Source organism: Pinus tabuliformis, chromosome 3_1 (assembly GCF_031772625.1).
Source record: "Pinus tabuliformis cultivar Carrire ecotype Pingquan chromosome 3_1, CPIR1, whole genome shotgun sequence".
Taxonomy (NCBI): domain Eukaryota; kingdom Viridiplantae; phylum Streptophyta; class Pinopsida; order Pinales; family Pinaceae; genus Pinus; species Pinus tabuliformis.
Window position 1 is genome coordinate 951,171,337 of NC_142301.1, and position 24,268 is coordinate 951,195,604.

Below are 24,268 nucleotides of genomic sequence, written 5' to 3' on the forward strand. Positions count from 1 at the left end.
AGGAGTATTAGTTTCTGGGGTTTTACAAAGTATAGCTTGGCGTCAATGGGGAGATTGGAGAAAAGGTTATTTGGTCCTGTTGGATGACCGGAAGTGGGATTTTTGATATTCCCCTGGCTCTTATTTTCTATAGATTTTTCCGATCACTTCCTTTGTTGTTTTTGGGTACATGCTGATTTCGTGTGCGATCCACATATGAGCTAACTACAATATGTTTTTGGGGTCTCCTAGCTTTTTCTAGGACCAAAGGGCATAAAATTGCTCCTTTAATGATTGGAGATCGTTTGTCTCCTGTCTGCTATCGATTGTTTTCGTTTACAGATTGCAACACATGCCCCACACAGCGCACTAAGTCTTATTTTCATCAAGGAGTCTCTATCTTTTCTCCCTCACGACGTCTCTCCACTGCTTGTTCCTTATTGCAGGTTTTTGGAGACTTGAGATTGGTGGAATGGTTTTTTGAACGGCCTTTTAGCGATTTTCCTGTTGCAGTGCTGGTATTTTTTTAATTCTACTAGATCTTTACTGTTATGTGTTTTATTTAATGGTGATGGTATATTAACAGCCTAGTATGTAAGTGTAATTTTTTGAAAAGTTTTTTGATTTATTTTTTTATTTAATTTGTTTAGAATTTTATAAAGATTTATTGAACCAGTGAACTCTTCATAATTAAAATGCCCAAACAATCCAAATTAAGATTTTACTACAAATTTTTTGGCCCTATTCAAACAGAAATCCGCCAAAAACTCCAAAAAAAAATATATATATATTTAAAAAAAAGTACATACTTCTATACTAAATCCCGAAACACCGAAACAGCTAGTTCAATTAACTTGATCGGTACGAATTTTATTACTTGGGTTTGGTCCTATTTCTTGGGTGATATTGCTTCGGCAATATGTGATGTTGAAGTGGAGTCTCACACATCGCCAAATGGACCTGGTTTCTTTCCCAATTCCTAAATCTACTTGGGCGATCTTTGGGCTTCTTTTTCTTTTGTCCTTTCATCTCATTTATTTTCCTTTTTTGGAGGCATTCATAGAATATCTCCAATCCTCTTCCTTTCTATTCATGTTGGTCTTACTATGGATATGGACAGCGAAGTTTTATTGTCATGAATTATGGGTTCTTTCTATTTTTCGGGATTTTTTCACAGTGTCTCGAAGATTTAATGTTTTTCATTGGTTTTCGGCTATAGGTTATAGGGTGGGTCTAAGGGTTTTTTTTATCGCTGAAAATAAGTAGGCTGCCAATAGGCATTAATAGGTCAAAAATCCAACAATACACATATACAACCACGCTTATTTAATGTTCATTAGCAAACCACTTATTTGTTGCCTTTTGTTACTGAACAAACATGTTGAAGTATGACATCGTTTGTGTGCTTTCACTGCCACATTATCTTGGTGGTATATAGGTGTCAATGGGTCTATATCACTGTTGTTTGATTGAATACAGGTGAAAGACATGTAAAAGCATTGTTCGCAGATTTGGAAGCACTCATCTAGGAAAACTCTAAAGGCGGAGAGAAAATACAGCCAAAAACCACTTTGTAGAGTTTCTCCCCATAGTCCATCTCACGAGACTAGTGGAAATTTTGTCACAAACCACTCCCACTCACAAGCTTACTTCGGTCACAATTCCCATAGGGCTTGTCAGCGGCATAAAGGCTATGACTGAGATTAAACAGTTGGTTTTCAGTACGGAAATTTATTGGAACAAGGTTTTTGCACTATAGTAGAGGACCCTCATTAGTCGTTAAGAATTCAGGAACATGGACGCAAAGGGCATGAAGCAATGGGTGGAATGACATAGGTTCCCCATCTTAAAATATCATCCTAAGGTCAATGTGTTACCATCTTAAGATATCGTCCTAAGGTCCATGTGTTACCATCTTAAAATATCGTCCTAAGGTCCATGTGTTATTGAAGCCTTCTATTTCTTGCACTAGGAGGACATCATGAGAATTTTGTAGACTGCATGGGTCTCAAGTTTGGGCAACCAAGAAAGGCACATTAATCAGAAACCTCTAACTGGTTGGGCAACCAAGAAAAAGTGCACACTTTTCCTTGGAAACATCTAAGAGTAGAAAAGGTGAAACATCTTTAAAAACCACAAAAACTAGGAAAGAAGGAAACATCTCAATGTCTTTTCTTTGTCTAATAATGTATTTGATTTTTATGTAATATTTTTTGTAATTACAAATTAAAATAAGGAGAATGTTTACATTGTTTATAAAATACTCATCTCTCCCTCATAATAAACGTTGATATTGTTTCCAGAGTTGTTGTGTGATTCTGTTTTCTTGCATCTAGATTGTTATGTGATTCCCTAAATTAATTTTTCAGATCTACAAGTAGATCAATTGGTATCAGAGCATAAGTTCTTGGAAGCCATCCACCTATGCGAAGATTTTTTTTTTTAGGGTCATATATTTCAATCCATTCATTGGACGAAAATCATGCCTCCTCGCCAAGGGCACTTGACTACAGACTCACCAATCCATGATTTAGCCATGGCTCTTCAAGAGTTAATTACATTGCAGCAACATCGAATGCCCTCCAGGGAAAATGAAACTCAATACACGCTTTCAACTACCCAAATTTCTAGGCTAAATGAATGGTGAGGCTATTGATTCTTGGCTCTGTATTCTCTCCAACTATTTCAAAACATGTCCAACAATGGAAGAAGGAATGAAACTTCAAATCCCCAGTCTACAATTGGAAGGCCTGGCATAAACATGGTGGGATACTCATCTTGAGAATATGTCCTTGGTTTTCGAACTTGGAGAACCAGCAGAGATCAGATTGACACCTATCACCTCTTGGGATAACCTTTTCCAGGGCTTAAGAGAACGCTTCTATCTCCCTGGATATATCCAAAATATCCTTGCCAAATGGTTATAGCTTCGACAACTACCCAATCAATCATTGCAAGCTTACATTGATGTCTTCTACAAGTTGCGCATTCAACTCCATATCTCCGATCGAGAAGAAGTACTAATTATCAAATTTAATTTCGGTTTGTTAATGATTTTTCACCAAGAAGTTAAGTTGTTTGATTGTACTTCATCAGACAAGGAATTTATTTGGGCCTTGGATGTGGAACTCAAAGTGGGTCCTTGAATCCGATATCCTCAATCCATAAATGGTTCGTCTCCCTCCAATTCTTCTAATGTAGCCTCTCCCTCCTCCCCCACACCTAACAATACCCCCTGGTGTAAATTTCATAAGACCAATTCACATGCTTTTGCAAATTGTAAAGTACTGAAAAATCTACGCCCTAATAAGACACATTTTACAGAGGTTGAGAAACCAAATGCCACTACCTCACTTGCAATTGTTTTTCTCGAAAACCCTACCGAAGTGGACCCCTTTCACATCCTCATGACTGCTAATGCACCAAACACCTCTGTTGCACCTTTGTTTACTCATAATTGTCAAATCAAACATGAGTTGGCCACTCTTATTCTCAACAATGGGAGTCAAAAAAATCTTGTGGCATAGGACTTGGTTCAACACCTTTGCCTTCCCACCACTCCACACCCACACCCTTATCATCTCGGTTGGGTCCAAACTGTTGGTCCTTGTCTTACCATCTCCCAACGATGTGTTGTAACCTTTTCTATTGGACCTTTCCACGACATTGTGGTATGTGGTGTTTCTCCTCTCGATTGTTTCGATTTTTAACTGGGCATTCCATACCAAGAGGCCCAACATGATTTTTATCATGCTAAAGATCACCAATACCACTTGCAGCACGATGGGCGCACCTATGTGCTCACATCCTCATCTAGCACATCAACCCAACGTTCTACTAGAAAAGCTCCCCTTAAGCAAGTCAATTTAAACCAATGTGTTTCTTTATGCTTGGTTCGCCTTGTCAAGCTCGACAACCTCACCAATCTGTTTTCTCCTGCAATGGCTCCTCCACTCCAAGAATTTGCAGATGTCTTCACCCAACCCATAGGGTTGCCTCCAGCATGCTCTGTTGAACAAAAAATCGATCTTATTCCTGGCACTTCCTTACTCAATACCCCGTCTTATCGCCTCGCTCCTTGAGAGGCCACTGAGATAGAATGCCAAATTGAACAACTGTTGACATCCAATCATATTCAGCCTTCATCCTCGCCATGTGCACCTCCAGCTTTTACTATTCCAAAAAGGATACTTTTGAATGGCGTCTCGTCACAGAGTACCGAGCCATTAATAAAGTCACTGTTAAAAACCGTTACCACCTACCTCGCATTAAGGATTTGTTGGACCACTTACATGGGGCTTGTTTCTTCACAAAGATGGATTTGAATATAGGCTACCATCAAGTTCCCATGCATTCACCCAACACATGGAAAACTACTTTCAAAAAAAAGTTTGGGCTATTTGAATGGTTGGTCATGCCATTTGGACTAACCAATGCACCGAACACCTTTATGAGATTCACTAATGATGTTTTCAGGGCACACTTGGGTAAGTTTGTGGTTATTTATCTTGATGATATTTTTGTATTCAGTAAATCTTGGGAAGACCATCTTCAGCACATTTGCAACATACTTGAGTTATTGCGAGCACATCACCTTCAGGTCAAAGAGAAGAAATCCTATTTTGGACAAACGTCGGTTTAATATTTGGCATTTATTATTGACAGCACAGGGGTTCACCCAGGTCCCTCTCAGGTATAGGATTTGGTGAAATGGCAAAAACATTCCAATGCACATGACCTCAAGAGCTTCATGGGAGGTATTAATTTCTACAAAAAAATTGTCTCTCATTTCTCACAGTTGGCTCGCCCTTTGCACCAGTTGTCAAATCAAGAAAAGTTTATTTGGGATGTCGAATTTGAGCAACCATTATAAATCAACCATTTGAGATGGAAACGAATGCCTCTCAATTCACCATTGGGGTTGTTCTTAAATAGGGAGGCCACCCTATGGCATACCATTCTAAGGCACTTGCGGATGCTAAGCTCATGTACATCACATATGACAAGGAATTCTACAATTTAATGCAAGCATTGAAATAGTGGTACCATTACATTCTTGGCAAAGAGACCATCCTCCATACAGATCATCATCCTATGATGTTCATCAACTCACAACACAAGATTCAATAGGAACGCCATATAAAGTGGGTTGCTTACATTCAACAATTCCATCTGGTGATTAAATTTAAGAAGGGGACAACTAATAAAATGGTTGGTTTGTTAATTTGACCACCTACTCAGGTCCTACACATTCTGAAGGTGCATTTTGTTGCATATGATGCTTGGAAAGATATGTATGCAATAGATACAGTGTTTGGGGAGATATGGGAAGCTCTGTAACAACCTACAACCATAAACCAAACTCCCTTTCTTGATTATACCATTTTTTATTGTTGGTTGTATAAACTTAACCAACTATGTGTGCCATAATTTGATGATCATCTCCTTCTCATTTTTGAAGCACATGCCTCTTCGTGCAGAGGGAATTTTGGCATAGCCAAGATCATTCTCAATATTCAATGCCACTTCAGCCTTACCCAAGCAAGTTGAAAAATTCATCCGCGCATGTTCTCACTGTTCACAAAGAAAGCCCTCGAACTGTAAGCACAGTTTGTATCAACCATTGCCAATTCCCTCTCGTCCCTTAGAATCCATTTCCATGGACATTTTAAGTGGTATTCCTACTACTTTCCGAAAACATGATGTTATTTGGGTAGTGGTTTGTCATTTATCCAAGATGGCTATCTTTCTTCCTTGTCATAAGACTAACTTTGTTGCTCAGACTGTAGATCTCTTCTTCTAACATGTTTGGCCACACTTTGGTTTTCCAAGTAGCATTATTTCTGATCGTGACTCTCATTTGCTCATTACATTTTGGCATACCCTTTGGTCTTTGTTGGGTTGCCAAATTCATTTCTCCACTACCTTTTACCCACAAACAGATGGAAAAACTGAAGTTGTCAATTATATTTTGGTTCACTCCCTTCACAGTTATTTTTCCAGAAACAAACATTGGGATACATATTTGCACATAATTCAACATAGTTACAATAGGTCCACACACTCCTCTACTAGTTTCTCACATTTTTAGGTTTGTTTTGGGTTTCAACCTAGTGCACTCTTTAAGATGCCACTAACTCTCACTCCTTCAACAACTGGAACAAAAATCAGCTCAAAATTGGATACACTCCATATCTCAATTCTAGACTCAAGTAAATGTTGCTTTGCAGGCAGCCCAAGATCGCACCAAATAAAGGCATGACAAGTAGCAAACACCTTTGTCTTTTCGACCTGGGGGTCATGTCTGCCTCTTGTTGGACAACCAACACTTCAAGGGCCAGCACCATAAGTTGCACCCTCTACAATATAGCCCATACTATGTTCTAGAACGCATTGGCGACAATGCATATCACTTGGACTTGCCTTCCCAACTTGGCATCCACAATGTGTTTAATGTTAATAATCTCAAGCTCTTTGAACCATCTCTCCTTGAGGAATATGTTCCAGTTCGTCATTTTGGTGGATAATTTTCCAAATTTTCGGCATCCTCTGCTCAAAGATACAATTCTTGAATCCAAGAAAAGGAATACATGCCAACAACCATACTTCTCATATCTGGTTGGTCGAAGGGACACACACTAGCATAGGGAAAATGGATGACTGCAAAAACATTGCAACACACTTTCCCTCATTTGGTGGAGGAAGCAGGGACGCTTCCTGCTCTAAACAGGGAGGAATTGGGAAACCAAGAAAGGAACACCAATCAGAAACCTCTAATTGATTGGGAAACCAAGAAAAAATGCACTCCTTTCCTTGGAAACATCTAAGAGTAGAAAATATGAAAACATCTAAAAAAACTAGGAAAGAAGGAAACATCTAAATGTATTTTCTTTATCTAATAATGTATTTGATTTTTATGCAATATATTTTGTAATTACAAATTAAAATAAGGAGAATGTTTGCATTGTTTATAAAATTCTCATCTCTCCCTCATAATAAACGTTGATATTGTTTCTAGAGTTGTTGTGTGATTCTCTTTTCTTGCATCTTGATTGTTATGTGATTCTTTGAATCAATCTTTCAGATCTGCAACTAGATCAAGGTTGTTGTTACTTGGATATTCAAGACTGGTACATTGGGTTTAAGCCTGCTATGGAGTCGACTTGCAGGTGTTTAGTTTCGGTTAAGCATCTGGTCTTACCCATGGAACTTTGGTCTAGATAGGCTATGGTTGAGATTGGAAAACTCATTGGGAGGTTTATTTATTTGGATGAAGGTAGTCTGGGAGGCTTGGACAAAAGGATTTTTTGGTTTCTCGTTGAGCCAAACTATTCATACAACCTCCCAACCAAAGTTTACCTCATATGGGTTGAAACTTTGATTAGGAAACGAATTGACTATTGGGGTGTCCAATTCTATTTCTTTGCATGTCAAGAGACTAACCACCTTCTAGAAAAATGCCCCAATAGATTTACTGGTTTAAAGGGTCATGAGACTATACTAACTGACATATCTAGAAGTCTGGAAAAATATATAAATGACCAATATGCTCCTCACAATGTGGACTTGGCTCCTCACATCTCGATATCTTCTGATAAAGCAATTACTATCTCAAATGATATATCTCCTGCACATACTTCTGATCCCTCAAGGTTTCTTGGTCACATGCGTGATATGGAAGGAAATAATTTTATCCCTTCATATTCATCTTATCTTTACATGAACCCATGCAAAAACCCTTAATTTGGTTAGGTTCCATGAAGACTTCTTCCTTACATCTTTCCATCCCCCTTTTAAAGTATGTTTCCCAATGATACCTAGTGATACTTCCACGAAACTTCCTGGGGTTGTTACTCATGCAGTTTTCTATTCAAGGGAGAATATTTCCTTGGTTGATAGGCCTTCCCCTATCCACTTTGGGTCTTTTTCAGGTCCTCAATCCCCCTCAAATTTTGTGGAGAGTGACCTTGACTTTCTGTGCCAAACATAGACCTTGGAGCTGGAACCACTCACTATCAACCATTTCTTCAAATCCCCAAATTTTCGTATTATCCTAAACTCAGCCATGAATGTCACCATCTATAGAAAATGAAGGGATTAGAATAAAATCACTCATTTAGGGGTCTCTAACAAACCTTATCTCTCCATGCATTTACTAGACAAATTAGACCTACATGAGGTATTTGTTCTACACGATATGAATCCACGGGGCCTTGGAGCTAATGTTCCTACCTCACAATCGTTGATATGAATATTACATCTCTCAATCTCCAGGGGCTTGTGGATACCCCTAAAAGATCGTCCCTCACCCATCTCATACACTCTACTTCTCCCTCTATTATTTTAATCCAAGAGACTATGGCATCAAGAGAGCAGGTGAAGTTATACTTTCATAAAATTGGTCCTCACTGACATAGTGTTTCCATTGATGCATTCGGGCTATTCGAGGTTCTGGTTTCTTTGTGGAACCAAGCTGCAGTTAGATTAATAATTTTCAAAATATTTGCAAGTATCATCTTGACTAGTTTTTTCAAGAAGGATCGCAAGGCTGGGTGCACATACTCAATACATAAGTTCCCTATGGCTATAGAGTGGATATCTGGAAAAAATTGGAGGGTTTTGGTTTATTAAAGTTGGGGTCATTAACCATGGTAGGATATTTGAACCTTACATTATATAGAATTGAAATATGGGGATCTAAAGGAAGGAGGGATCTTATGAGCCCTTATTTCAGTGAAATTTTTAACTAGAACTTCTTAGTGGACATCTCTCCCTACCCTATCATTCCTACCTATATAAGGTTGGATCGGTTCGTTGTTCATGAAAATCTAGTGGAAAATTTGGAATTTATGAAATCATGGATTCCCCCCCCCCCAACAAAAAAAAAAAATATTGGAACACACCCCAATTTTCTTACAATGGAGTGGATATTATATCTGGAGGGTACTCCACTTTAAATTCAATCATACGTGATTGGGTGGTCATGATTTTGATTTATTAGTTTGACAAACATGGACCTCCATCAATTTTCTTGATAGTCCTCTTGGATGGATTACATGGGCAACACACTACATTTATTAAAAAGGGCAGTGAGGAACTAGGAATCAAAGAAGAAACAAGGCCATAGGGAGGAATTATTGGAGATTGAAAAGGAAATGTAAAATTTAAATGACCTCACATGCCCCAAATTTCTTTCCAATGTGACACAACATAAACTCAAGGATTTGGAGACTCGCAAGAGAAATATCCTTTGCATTCAGGAAGAGTCATGGCGTTTGAAGAGTAGGTTGACTTGGATTGTGGATAGTGACAACAACACCATATTGATTGAACACTTTGCTTCATGTAAAAGGAAAATGAACACTATATGGGAGAGTAAAAGGAAAATGAACAATATATGGGAGATTGTGGATGAAGAGGGGAAAAAACTTACTAAGTTGCAGAACATTCACAAGGAAGCAACAAATTACTTTGGAAGTCTCTTCCAGACTATTCAGGGTATTGCTTTTGAAAAACAAATGGATTTCATTCAAACATATCCCCGAATGTTTGATGAGGAAGATGATTGGGTGATCAAGAGGCTGATCACATTGGATGAGATTGAGAAGGTTATGAAATCCTTTGCTAGAGACAAATGCCTTGAGCCGAATGGATGGATTTTTTATTTGTTTACATTCTATTTGGATTTTATGGGCCAATATTTATTGATGATGGGGTAGGAGGCTAGAATAAAGTGTAGGATTACAAGTTCTTTAAAGTCTACCTTTGTCGCTCTCATTTGAGGGACATCAAATGCTACATCTTCCTGGGATTTTCGGCTCATATCCCTTTGCAACATTACATAAAAGTTGATTTCCAAAATTATAGCTACTTGTATTAGGGAGAATTCATCTTTCTATATCTCTTCAGAACAATTCAGTTTCCTCAAGAACTAGAAGATTCAAGATGCCATGACCATTACACAGGAATGTATACACTCTATAAGAGCTAAGGAGTAGGAGGCATTGACCCTGAAGCTAGATTTGCACAAGGCATATGACTGTGTAGATTAGACATATCTCAAACTGATGTTTCATAAGATCAGTATCTCGATGGATACTGTGGAATGGATAATGGCATGTGTGACTTTGGTAAACTACGTTGCACTTATTAATGGTTTCCCCTCATCCTTTTACATGGCTTCCTTCAGTTTATGACATGGTTTTTCTCTTTCCCCTTTATTATTCCTCTTGGTAATTGACGAGCTGAGTAGGAGATTATCCAAGTCTCGACACAATGGAATATTCAATGGTATTATGGTATCCAGAAATTCTTTTGTATCCCATTTTATTTTTGTACATGGTGTTATTATTTTTAACTGAATCGCTTCTACACAATGGACACAATTACTTATGATTATTAACAACTTTGGGGACACACCGAGATTAAAAATGAATGAAAATAATTCCATGCTCATACTTTCTTCGAGGGATAGAGATCAGATTGAGAAGATTGCATCCATATTCTCCATATTCTCTATTTATGTCTCAGATATCGAAAATGGATTTAAGTATCTTGGATTTAATTTGAAACCAAATCGACACAGATTAATGGATTGGCAGTGGCTCACACAGAAGTTTGAGGATAAATTAAATACATAGGAGCATAGATTGGACATATCCTTGTATGTTTGATGAGGAAGATGATAGGATTCTCAAGACACGGATCATGTTGGATGAGATTGAGAAGGTTATGAAATCCTTTTCCAGAGGCAAATGTCCTGAGCCAAATGGATGGATTGTTGAGTTATTTATTTTTATTTGGATTTTATGCGCACAATTTATTGATGATATTGTAGGAGGCTAGAATAAATCATATGATTATAGGTTCTTTAAACTCTACCTTTTTCGCTCTCATTCCAAGGACATCAAATGCTACATTTTTCCAGGATTTTCGGCCCATATACCTTTACAACATTACATACAAGTTGATTTCCAAAATTATACCTATTTGTATTAGGGAGAAGTTATCTTTCTATATCTCTACATAATAACTTAGTTTCCTCAAGAACTGGAAGATTCAATATGACGTGGCCATTACACAGGAATGTATACACTCTATAAAATCTTAGAAGCAAGAGGCATTGACTTTGAAGTTGGATTTTCACAAGGCATATGACTGTGTAGATTAGACATATCTCAGACTGATCTTTCATAAGATCAGTATCTCGATGGAGATGGTGGAATGGATAATGGTATGTGTGACTTTGGTAAAATACATTTACTTATTAATTGTGTCCCCTCCTCCTTTATAGGGATTCTCGCAATTTATGACATGGTTGTTCTCTTTCCCCTTTATCATTCCTCTTGGTAATCGACGTGATGAGTAGGGGATTATCTAAGGCTCCACACAATGGAATATTCAATGGTATTATGGTATTCATAAATTCTTTTGTATCCCATCTTATTTTTTTAAATGATGTTCTTATTTTCAACCGAATCGTTTCTACACAATGGACACAATTTCTTATTATTATTAACAACTTTGGGGACGTGCTGAGATTATAAATGAGTGAAAATAAGTCCATGTTCATATTTATTTCGATTGATAGAGTTCATATTGAGGATATTGCATCCATATTCTCGGTTTATGTCTCAGATATGGAAAATGGATTCAAGTACATGGGATTTAGTTTGAAACCAAATTGGCACAAATTAATGGATTTGCAGTGGCTCATTCATAAGTTTGAGGATAGATTAAAGACCTAGGTTCATAGATTGGACATATCCCTGGATGTTTGTTTAGAAATATGATAGGGTGCTCAAGAGGCTGATCACGTTGGATGAGATTGAGAAGGTTCTGAAATCCTTTGCCAGAGACAAATGCCCCGAGTCGAATGGATGGATTGTTGAGTTGTTTACATTCTATTTGGATTTTATAGGCCAAAATTTATTGATGGTGGCAGAGGTGGCTAGAATAAAGCATAGGATTACATGGTATTTAAACTCTACCTATGTCGCTCTCATTCTGAGGACATAAAATGGTACATCTTTCTAAGATTTTCGGCCCATATCCCTTTGCAACATTGCATACAAGTTGATTTCCAAACTTATAGCTACTCATATTAGGGATAATTTATCTTGCTATATCTATTCAGAACAATTCAGTTTCCTCAAGAAATAGAATATTCACTATTCCATGGCCATTACAGGGGACTGTATGCACTCTATAAAAGCTCAGAAGCAGGAGGCATTGACTCTGAAGTTGGATTTGCACAAGGCATATGTTGTGTAGATTGGACATATCTCATATTGATCTTTCATAAGAGTAGTGTCTCGATGGAGATGGTGGAATGGATAATAGTATGTTTGACTTTGGTAAACTATGTTGTACTTATTAATTGTGTTCCCTCCTCCTTTTATAGGGCTTCCTGCAATTTATGACATGGTTGTTCTCTTTCCCCTTTATTACTCCTCTTGGTAATCGACAGGATGAATAGGAGATTATCTAAGGCTCAACATGATGGAACATTCAGTGATATTATGGTATCCATAAAGTGTTTTATATCCCATATTATTTTTGTAATGACGTTCTTGTTTTCAACCGAGTCTCTTCTACACAATGGATAAAATTGCTTATGATTATTAACAACTTTGGGGACACGCCGTGATTAAAAATGAATGAAAATAAATTCATGGACATATTTGTTTCGAATGATAGAGATCAGATTGAGGAGATTGCATCCATCTTCTTTGTTTATGTATCAGATTTGGAAAATGGATTTAAGTATCTTGGACTTAGTTTGAAACCAAATCGACACAGATTAATGGATTAGGAGCGGCTCACTTAGAAGTTTGAGTTTAGATTAAATACCTAGGCGCATAGATTGGACATATCCCTAGATGTTCGATTAGGAATGTGATAGGGTACTCAAGAGGCTGATCATGTTGGATGATATTGTGAAGGTTTTGAAATCCTTTTCTAGAGACAAATGCATCGAGCCAAATGGATGGATTGTTGATTTGTTTAAATTCTATTTGGATTTTATGGGCCAAGATTTATTGATGATGGTGTAGGATGCTAGAATAAAGCATAGGATTACAGGTTCTTTAAACTCTACCTTTTTCAATCTCATTCCAAGGACATTAAATGCTACATCTTTCCAGGATTTTCTACCCATATCCCCTTGCAACATTACATACAAGTTGATTTCCAATATTATAGCTACTTTTATTAGGGAGAAGTTATCTTGGTATATCTCTACAGAACAATTCAGTTTCTTCAAGAACTAGAAGATTCAAGATGCCATGGCCATTACATAGGAATGTATACACTTTATAAAAGCTCAAAAGCAGAAGGCATTGACCCTCAAGATGGATTTTCACAAGGCATATGATTCTGTAGATTGGACATATCTCAGACTGATCTTTCATAAGATTAGTATCTCGATGGAGATGGTGGAATTGCTAATGGCATGTGTGGCTTTGGTAAACTACATTATACTTATTAATCATTTCCCTCCTCCTTTTATGGGGCTTCCCACGGTTTATGACATGGTTATTATCTTTCCCCTTTATTATTCCTCTTAGTAATTGACGAGCTGAGTAGGAGATTATCTAAGGCCTAACACAATGGAATCTTCAGTGGTATTATGGTATCGAGAAAGTCTTTTATATCCCATATTATTTTTTTTTGTAAATGTTATTCTTATTTTCAACTGAGTCTCTTCTACAAAATAGACATAATTGCTTATGACTATTAACAACTTTAGGGACACGTCGGGATTATAAATGAATGAAAAGATGTCCATGCTCATCTTTTCTTTGAGTGATAGAGATCAGATTGAGGAGATTGCATCCATGTTCTATGTTTATGTCTCAAATATGGAAAATGGCTTCAAGTATCTTGGATTTAGTTTTAACCCAAATCAACAAAGATTAATGGATTGGTAGTGGCTCACTCAGAAGTTTGAGGATAGATTAAAGACCTAGGCGTAAATGTGGTTGTCAATGGGTGGAAGGTTGACTCTTGCATATTCAATTTTACAAAGCATTTTTATTTATTGGATGCACCTATTTATTCTTCCCAAAAGAGTCATTAATTGTATAAACTCCATTATTGTTATTTTTATTTGGTCTGGTGCACGGGGACCAAACAAACTACACATGGTGTGGTTGGAGGCATTCACTAGGAGAAATGATGAAGAGGGTTGGGATTTAAAACATCTAGAACATTTTGGATGGGTTCTTAACATTAAATGTTTTTGGATGGAATTATTTGGGTCAGGCCTTTGGGAAAATATCATTTCCGAAAAAATATTTGAAAGAGAAGCCAATACATGTATACAAAATGGCATGTGATCCACAAAAAATTGTTCTTATATATGAAAGGGTTTCATGAAGCTCAAACATTGGCTCCTTGGAAATCTTTGCTAGGATATTGGATCGGGCATCATGGCAACGGTGGGACCAGATTCGATCCAAGGTTTCAAGGGCAATCATATTCTTCCCTAGGAGATTATCCACCATATCCAAGCATTGCAGATCTATTATATATATTAGTTGCAGATTAATGATGATCAAATGGGACTGTATCCAATCTGGATAAATTCTATGGCTTTGGGGTTGGATGGAAAAATGGTGAAATTTTGGGATGTTTACATACAAAATATGTATAATGTTGGTATCACTCTCAGTGATAAGGATGATACTCTCATTTGGAATGGAAATTCTATCCTGAGCATTTTGGTCGATCATATATACTTCCACATTTCTTCTTCACATTTTCTACCTCGAGAGCCTGTTTGGTACAGGTTGATCTAGAAGTGGTATATGCCACCCACGTTGAAGCGTTTTGGTTGGTTGGTGGGACAAAACAAGATCCTCATCTAGGAGAATTTGGTTAAAAGGGGTTTCATGGTCCTAGCAGATGCTTCATATGTCATGAGGATTAAGAGGATTACATCTGTTTATTCTTAAAATGCCCTGGTTCTATCACCATTTGGATTTGGGTAATGCAGAGTTTAAACATTTTTGCATTTTGGACTTATTTTAATATAAACAAATGTATTATGGGCTGGTGTGATAATTTCAAGGAATATGAGGCACTTCCTATTTTTATATTTTCGGGTATCTAGAGAGGTTGAAACAAGCATTAAAGAAATTTTGAGATCTAAAATGGGCCTCCTAATGAATATTATAAAATAATAGTGGAAATAATAAAATAAGATTAGCTTACATCATCAAATTTTAGAGGGAAAAGAGAAAAAAACTATTTTTTCAACTCGTATTTACAACTTATCTCCCTACGATTTTACTCAAAATTTGAGCGAAGCAATTGTTGGATGTGTAATTTAATTCCTCATCAAAAAAGTACCCACACTGAACACTTTCGATGGACCCTCCTACATGAAAAAAGAAAAATACATGAAAAAACAGGATTGCAATCATGTTATTCATGTAGCAGGGTCCATTGAAAGTATGCAAGCTCGATACTCCTTGGATGATGAATCAAATTCCGCATCCAATGAGCCTTTGGGTTCAAATTTGAGTAAAACCATAGGGAGCTAAGGTGAAAATATGAGATAAAAAATTAGTTTTTTTTTTACCTTTTAATCTTTTTAGTTTTTTACTCCAAAAATTATGAATCATCCCCCATGGTTGACATCATTATCATGAATTCTATTGGTTCTATAAAGTTGATTTTGTTTACACAATTTTGTTTTGAGGCCCATTTTAAACCGCAAAATTTCTCTAATGCTTATTTTCGAGGATATCCCTTTTTACATTGAATAGATTTGCATTAATATCATCTCTTACTTTTTTGAATGTTTCTAAAAGCCTTGTGCTGGTTTAAACAAAATCCCAGCCTATTGGAAAAAATACCCGATCGGTTTTTTTGATGGGGTTTCCGAGTATATGACTCTAGATGTAGATGCTAAAAAATGTCACGTGGTTTTGGTGCCTATATGGCAATGGAGTCCTGATTATCTTATTATTTTTCAGATGGAATAGTGGTCTTGGGAATAATTCCAAAGCAGAGGTCATGGCCCTTTGGGGGCTTCTATAGTGTTCCCACTGGGTATCTCTTAGATCTTTATCTATCTTTGGAGATTCTCAAGTCTCTATTGAATGGGCTAATCACATATCTGTTTTCCACCCACCTCTTCTTTAAAAATAGATAAAGCGCATTGAGTTATTTAATTTTTTTAATGAACTCACCTTTGTGCATATTCGTTGTGCTCAAAAATCCACGCTGGATAGACTCTACAAGAATGGTCTTTCCATGTTGGTGGGTGTGATCCATTACCAAAGGTTTTGAGATGGGTGTTTCATTAGATACTAGAACATCCCTCTCTTCTGATGTTATTTGTTGTTTTTCATTTTTGTGCTCAAATACTTAGACCTCCACAAGGATGGCTTTTGCAAAATTTTGGTTTTGATATATTTTCCTTTGTTTTATTTGCTTAATGATACCAGACATTGCATTTCTTAGTATTTTGAATCATCTAAGTCTTTTCTGAATATGTCTCTTATGCAATTCTTTAAAATCTCCAGCAGGCCTTATAGTTGTTTTTTGACATTGTGAATATTTTGGTCATTTGGGTCTTATACTAGGAAGTCTCGTCTTTTGGGTTTCCTATATGTAGCCTACAGACAAACCTTTATGCTTTTTACAGTATCATATACACATCCTGGATCACGTAACTAGCTTTTTAATAAAAATAGATATTTAATAATTAAAAAAAATACATATTTTGCTAATATAAAACAATATTAAGACCAACTAAGCACAGTTCATTTCCAAAACATCATCTTAAAATATAATAAATGAAAAAAATTATAATTAAATTGTTAATTAATACAAAGTCAACCATAAATCCTTCGCTCCCTCGTTAAAAGCTAATAAAAATATAAAAATATATCTTATTCTTAAATTTAAAATCAAATATACTTTCTAAATAAATTTAAATAGAAAAAATAGCTTATTTAATTAATGAAAATAAAACATTTAAAAAAATAATAAATAAAAATTTGATTAAAACTTTTCAATAACATTAATATACATAAACTTAAAAAGACATAAATTTCAATAATCATTATAACTTTTAAAAAGATTTAATAATAATAATATTTTTATTTTCATATGGTGTATCATAAATATTATATTTCTTCTAAAATTGGAGTATATATGGATATACTAGATATATATGGACCATAACAAAAAATGCACTTTTTCACAATATTAAAAAAAATTAAAAGGATTATATTATGCTGAAAAGTGGGTTGAATTAACCATTAAGATCAATTGTAAAACTAGAAAATAGAGTATGCAAGAGCATAGCATAAGACTAAGCAAAAGGGTAAGAGTCCATGGCTGCAACTCGAATGGGGTTCTCATTGTTGCTATGGGTGTTGCTTGTCTGGGGAGGAATACCAAGGTGTTATTCAATTTGATAGAGGTGCTAGTCGAGGTCTCTTATATAAATATGCAAGTGTTCTAGGGAATGTAGGATGTATGTTTGATGCTCGAAGTAGTCTATAAGGATTCTACCAAGGAGAAAATTCAAATGCCAACATAGGTCAATTGTGTACATGTAATGGTTGAAATGACCATGCATGTGCCCAACCTTTGGTACCAAATCTGACAATTTCAACAAGAACTTTTGTGTATGAAAGCTAATGTCTTTGAGAGACTCCTTCACATTCCACCTAAACGAGTTCCTCTTAGATGTGGCCCGAGGTGAGATCCCGAAACTTGGCAACTATTTCCTCCAAGCGATGGTGGGCATGTGAGTGTCCCTGAGAGGCCCACTCTTGGTAGTATATTTATCCTCAATAGACATGTGCACGCTAACGGGGCATGGTGAGAGACCTAACAAGGATTTGAGAGCAAGCTATCAAGGAGGGAAGAGAACAAGAGGTAGTCAGAGATTCCATGTGCAGAAGGGAAATGTTCTGATGACTAGGAGCTAGAGTAAGATAGGAATAAGAAAAGGAGAAACAATGAATGACCCACAAAAACGCTAAGCCAACTTGGGAGGGAGAGGAGAGAAGACCACAAAACCCACCAAAAGAACCAATAAGAGAAAGTAAACAACCACAAGAGATGACCTAGAGAGAGCACAAAGGCTCGAGAGCAAGCCAAGAAGCATGAGGAGAGCGCTAGACATGCATGTTGGTCAAGGGGGTACTTGTTGCAAATTCAATTATAGAAACAAAAGCTAGGCAAAGGAAGGGATTCAAAGCAAAAAAAGCAAGAGAGCTCTCGTTGAAGGTGATCGATGCGCAGATAGACCATCATTCAACATGCATGGTGAGCCAAAGTTGGAGGCAATAACATGAACATCAATCTTGTAAGGAGAGGGAAACAACTTGGCTTGTCCAATATTCTAGATTGCTAATGGGAGATTGCCGCTGAAACTCTAGTTAGGAAGGGAGGACCTCTTAATTTTAGAGGAACTAATGTATTCCAGGAACTAAGGAGTAGGACTAGGCCAAGGCTTGAGGAGGTGAGCTGGCTAATGCTCCCAATTTGTCTTAACGAGCGCTGAGATAAAAACAACAAACAAGGAAAATGGTACCCAACAATGCCAAATGACAAATTCACCATGAAAGAAAACATTGAAAGCTGCATTGGAACGAGAATGATCACCACATGAGTAAGGGCCTAACAAATAGCCTAATAAGACAACATATATTCAATACATTGATAATGTTCAGACATAACAACATATATTCAATGTATCGATAATAATTTTTAGACACCAATTCAAGTGGTGGTTGACTCCCATGAAGCAAAGTCTCAAGATCAAAAGTGCCATAAAAATGATTTATGAAGCAATGGCATGCAAAATAATTTAATTTTATTATCAATAATAATAATAATATTATTTTAATTTATTATTATTATTTTAAAATTTTATTAAATATATATTTATTTAATTTAATCAAAAGTAATAATAAAACCTACGTAATATGGAAATATGCAAAGTTCTAAACAATACATTTCGCAGATGAACATGCGAGGAAGGTCGGTAGAGAGTGCTTAATTTTTTACCAAAAACGTCACTAGTAACAGGCTATCGACATCACAACTCTCAACAGTATTAAATGTCCCAACGTAAACTTTAACAGGTAGTGGTGAACTTGGAACAAAGATAATAATTTAAAACGGAAAAGCATCTCATCAAAATGCTTATCCAGATCACACTCAACTTTTTCCTATTTAAAAATAAAAAACATTGGGAAAACTGACCCCGTCAACCACTATTGGAAGGCTCGGCCATCCTTATCTCAATCGCCACTATTCAACCACTGGTTTTAGAAGGCCGGGCCATCCTTATCTCAGTTATTGCAAGTTTTGAAATATTTTTGAAAATTTGATATGTGCGTTTACTGATTCCAGACTCTGGAAGGCGGTTGCCAAATCGCCTTAAAGGAGAGTTTTGATGTGGACAACACAGGAAACATTAAGATTTCAGTGCTTGCAGTCTGATCAATCACAAACTGATGTTGGAAGTTGTTAATGCAATGGTGGAAGCAAATATCGACGTTATAGCGTTTCCGTTGCTTTCACAGGGCCACATAATACCCTTTATGCGACTCTGCGAACTTCTCTCCTCCAGAAACCTCAATGTCGTCTTTGTCACGACTCCTCTGAATGCCGAGCGCCTTCGCAGCGAGCAGGAGGAAGGTTCGCGCGTTACGGTGGTAGAGATCACCATGCCTGCCGTCCCAGGACTGCCCGCAGGCATTGAAAGCACCGAACGCGTCCCCGAGCACCTTGGAGAATCGTTCCTTGGGGCCATGGAGGAGACGCAGCCATCTTTACGAGAAATATTGGTCCGCCTTCGACCCAGCTCTATCATTGTCGATTTCTGGCCATTTTATTTCCCAGATCTTGCCACCGAATTAAACATATATACCATATTCTTCCCCGTAATAGGAGCTTACAGCCAGTGTCTCATGTATTCTCTCTTCATCACCCTGCCCCTGCTACATCATGATGGCCATCTTCCTCCCTTGGTAAATCTGCTTGGCTTGCCCAAGGCGATGTCAATGCGTGACCGTGATTTGCTTCCTCCTTTTCGTGAAGCCATCAAGGGCGACCCAGATTCCATTAAGGATATATTTACCAACGGTGTTCGTCACTTTGATCAGTGCAACATAGTGGTTGTTAACACGTTCTACGAGATGGAAGCGGAGATGGTGGATCACCTCGGAAGCACGTTTGGGAAGCCTGTTTGGAGTATCGGCCCTCTCGTCCCTAAAATTACTACTTCATCTGGGAGATCCAGTTTCTCAGATTCAGAGTGCTTGAAATGGCTGAATTCTCGAGAGCCTGAATCCGTAATCTATATCAATTTCGGCAGCCAGATCGCTCTCTCCGCGCATCAAATGCAGGAGGTTGCAGCGGGGTTGGAAGCGAGCGGGCAGTCTTTCCTGTGGGCGATGAAGAAGCCCAACGAACCTCAAGACATGGATGAAGCTTCTTTCATTTCCTCCCTTCCATTGGATTTGCAAGCCTTCATCGAAAGGCACAGTAGTGCAGGCGATCGGTCTGAGTGTAGGGGTTTGGTCGTTTTGGGTTGGGTTCCTCAATCGCAAATATTAGGGCATCCTGCTACGGCTGGACACGTGAGCCATTGCGGTTGGAACTCGACACTGGAAAGCGTCGGGCAAGGAGTCCCCATCTTAACGTGGCCCTTCCAGCACGATCATCCCTTTGAGGCAAAGCTCCTGGTGGAGGAATTGGGTGTGGGGGAGGAGATTCGGCGAGAGTTAGATGAGAATGGGGTGTTTGTGGTGAAGAGAGAAGAGGTGGAGAGAGCAGCGAGGCTGATAATCAGAGGAGAAAAGGGGAAAGAGATGAGGAGGAAGGCATTGCAACTGAAAGAAGGTGCAGAAAGAGCAACAGCAGAGGGTGGGTCTTCTTTTAAAAACCTGGATAGGCTTGCGTTGTTAATACGTGGCATCTCAAATTGATTTTGGGCTCACAAGGTGTCAAACAGATTCTCCCACACGCCTTCGTTCGTTCTCTTCATTGACAGACCTGCTGATCAGGGTTGGGTTCGAAGTATGAAAAAATTGTGATGTGTGCCAATATAGTTTTTAATTTACAGTTATGTTAGTTCTAATCGATGTATTTCCTACTCTGCAAATAATATTCTGTGCAATCAAATCTGTATTGTTTGTGTGTTAGACTGCGTGTCAATTTTCGAACTGTCTGTGTCAATATAGTCCGAATGTTAGAGTTAGTGTCCATATTAATGCTCAGACCGATCTTTCTTGGTTTCAATTTGCCCACAGAAGAATTTTAAATTTGTTTTAAGATTTATATGGATGGTGGAGATTTCATTTCAAAAGAATATTTTCATCTTCTGAAAGTTATTTCAAACTCTAGTCTTGTAAGTTTATCTTCTCAGAAACGTTAATCCTCTTAAAAAAAATTGTTGGACAATTTGAAAATCTAAAACATGTCTCTACCTTTCATTCTCCATTTGTCCAATTCACGTCTCTTCCTCGTGTATCTGTTTTCCATCTCAAAATCCAAATTGATCACGTCAGGTAGCAGGGCAAAGAAATGGCTGGAGGGGAAAGTTAGTGAATTTTGGTCTTTCGGCCAGGGGTCTATCTATTTAGGCGATTAATATATATGGTGTTATTGATTAATATTTATAGTATTGTTGAGTCATATTTATGGTATTATTGACTCATTAATGCCTGAGTTGTATACATTTAAATCCAACCATATTAATAACACTGTAAATACTAGTTGCCATCAATCTAGGCTCAAAAATCAGAGAAAGGAATGCATTCAAGGAGAGCGCGGTGATACATTTCTGTACAATGAATTAGGCGAGTCAGAGAAATTAAGGTGAAAATTAAACACGCCTTTCCACTCTTAGTCCAGTCAAAATTGTCTATAGAGGTTATAGAGGTTACAATTTGTGGGATGACAAGTCATGTGAAATTTAAAAAAAAAAAACTAATTCTGGGAGTGTTTAAATAGTAGTTTATTTGATGGTGGAAATTAATTTAACATCATCAAGAATTTCTTAGACACTTAAAATTCATCAAAAATTAGTTAAGCGCCCAAAATTTTAAAGCTTCATGCACCTTGTTCTTAAGAATGATATTTAAAATGGAAAGAGCCAGTCCAGAACAGTCAATGAAAGATTAATAAAATTGCTGGCTATATGGAAACCATAATACTAACGGGTGGTAAGTGAAAGTGGTGAAAGTCATACAAAATGTTCTTATTGTAGAAAGAACTAAATAAATTTTGCAGTTAATTGTGTTAGAACAATCTGGAACATGGCGAGAGAGTAATAGACATTTCCAAAATATAATGGAAGTAAATTTAAATTTATTTTTATTTAGATTAAGGTTTTTGTTTTATAAAAATAATGAGAAAGATATATGTTTTTGTTTTAGATGTAGTATTGTTTTTTTTAATTAAGGGTTAGTTTCAATGTTGAATGGAAAAATAATCTACTCTATTGAAAATGTTACTGAAAAATGATCTGTTTTCATTGAAAATGTCATTGAAAGAATGATCTGTTTTTCATTGCTGAAAGAATGATCTGTTTTTCATTACTGAAAGAATGATCCTCTGCACTGGTTGGAAGAAACGGTCTTCTACAAGCATCAAAAATATTCTCATCAGGCAGTAGCCTCATGTATCTGTTTTCCCACTCAAAATCCAAATTGCTCACCTTAGTTAGTAGGGTAAAGAAAAAGTGTAAATTTATCAAGATATTTAAAAATAATTAGAATTTAGTAATGCATTTTTCAAAAATTTATAGTATGCATATTTGAATTATGTTTTTGATGGTGGAAATAAATTAGCACTATTAAACACTCTTACAACACTCAAAAATCTTAAAATTTGATAGCTATAATTTAAATTTACAAAACTTTACTTTCAATTTTATTAAAATATTACCAAAATTTACATAATTTTCGAAATAAATTTGAAACATGGTTAAACTAAGGCCAAATAAAAAGATTGAATCGGCACAGTCTTTCAGGGAACCAGGGGCCATCAATCTAGGCTCGAAGATCAGAGAACCGAGTGCGTTCAAGGCCGGCGCGCGTGGTACATTTCTGTACAGTGAATCAGACATCTACTTTACAACTTTGTTGATTTTGCATTCAAAAGTTATGATGCGCATAACTAGAAGGTTTTCACATCACTATAATTAATTTTATCATGACGCTTCGGATAATTTGTCAATCCAAGCATACTTCATGATACTTATTATCCCTATCCCTGTCGAGGGTATGTGCTGAACATTGAATTAATTCAGCATGACCAAAAATAAGCACCAAAAAAAATAAAAAATTATGATGTTTACATTTTATTTAGGTGTCGATTGCTCAAGTTCTATTTTGCAATTATATTTCCCTTGACAAATGTTGGATTTGCAGTGCATATTGAGTTAATACAGTGTACAATTAATAATGAATCAAACTCTGTGATAGATATGACAATCAATCAAATCAGGTCCATTATCATATTTGGGAAATATACCTTTATAAAAGGCAATTTAGTTGTGGCAGTTTAGCGTTGCAATTTATTGATGTTTTTCCTCGTAGCTGACAGAGAGCAGAGGCACAACTCATGAACACAACACGTAAACACAGAACACAAGACTTACCATTCATCGATTAACAGGTATTTATACAAGATGGAGAAACTTTTGGATATCAATTCGGGCGGTGGCTTCCTGAAGAAGCTTGCCCCTTTGTCAACACTTTCTAGATACTGCATTAAAATCATAGTTGAAAATTGGTTTTGGGTAGTTGGAATTACTTCCAGTTTCTTCCAACTCTCCCCCTTAATTCCAACTATATAACAAACATCTGATATGCCTACTGGTCTAAGTCTCACCTAGGCTTACAACATAATTTGGATTTTCTACAATGCACAACTTACTTCTACATATTTCAAATTTAGCCTTTCCAAGAGGCTTGGTGAATATGTCAGCCACATTTTCATTTGTATTACAATATGATAAGTCAATTTCTTTTGATTGCAATTTTTCTCTTACAAAATGATGTTGTGTCTCAATGTGTTTTGTTTTTGCATGATATATAGGATTGTTTGCCAATTTGATGGTGCTTTGATTGTCACATCTGATTACTGTAGGTGCTTGTTGTGTTTCTCCAACATCTTCAAGTATCCTCCTAAGCCATATTTCTTCACAGGTAGCACCGCATAATGCTTTATATTCAGCTTCAGTGGATGACAATGAAACAATTGGTTGTTTCTTACTGCTCCATGATATTGGTCCTGAACCAAT

The 24,268-nt window shown here is 36.8% G+C and overlaps 1 protein-coding gene across 1 annotated transcript; it reads left to right on the top strand.

Annotated features, from left to right (window-relative positions):
* The first annotated feature begins 19,310 nt into the window (after nt 1-19,310).
* Nucleotides 19,311-21,141, top strand: LOC149190937 (UDP-glucosyltransferase 29-like). Its single transcript, XM_089412305.1, has one exon. The coding sequence runs from the start codon at nt 19,470-19,472 to the stop codon at nt 20,943-20,945; it is 1,476 nt and encodes a 491-aa protein (XP_089268431.1). The 5' UTR covers nt 19,311-19,469; the 3' UTR covers nt 20,946-21,141.
* Nucleotides 21,142-24,268: the final 3,127 nt, after the last annotated feature.

Bases quoted from the DNA above. Each gene is read 5' to 3' on its own strand.
- LOC149190937 (XM_089412305.1), top strand. From the start codon at position 19,470: ATGTTGGAAGTTGTTAATGCAATGGTGGAAGCAAATATCGACGTTATA.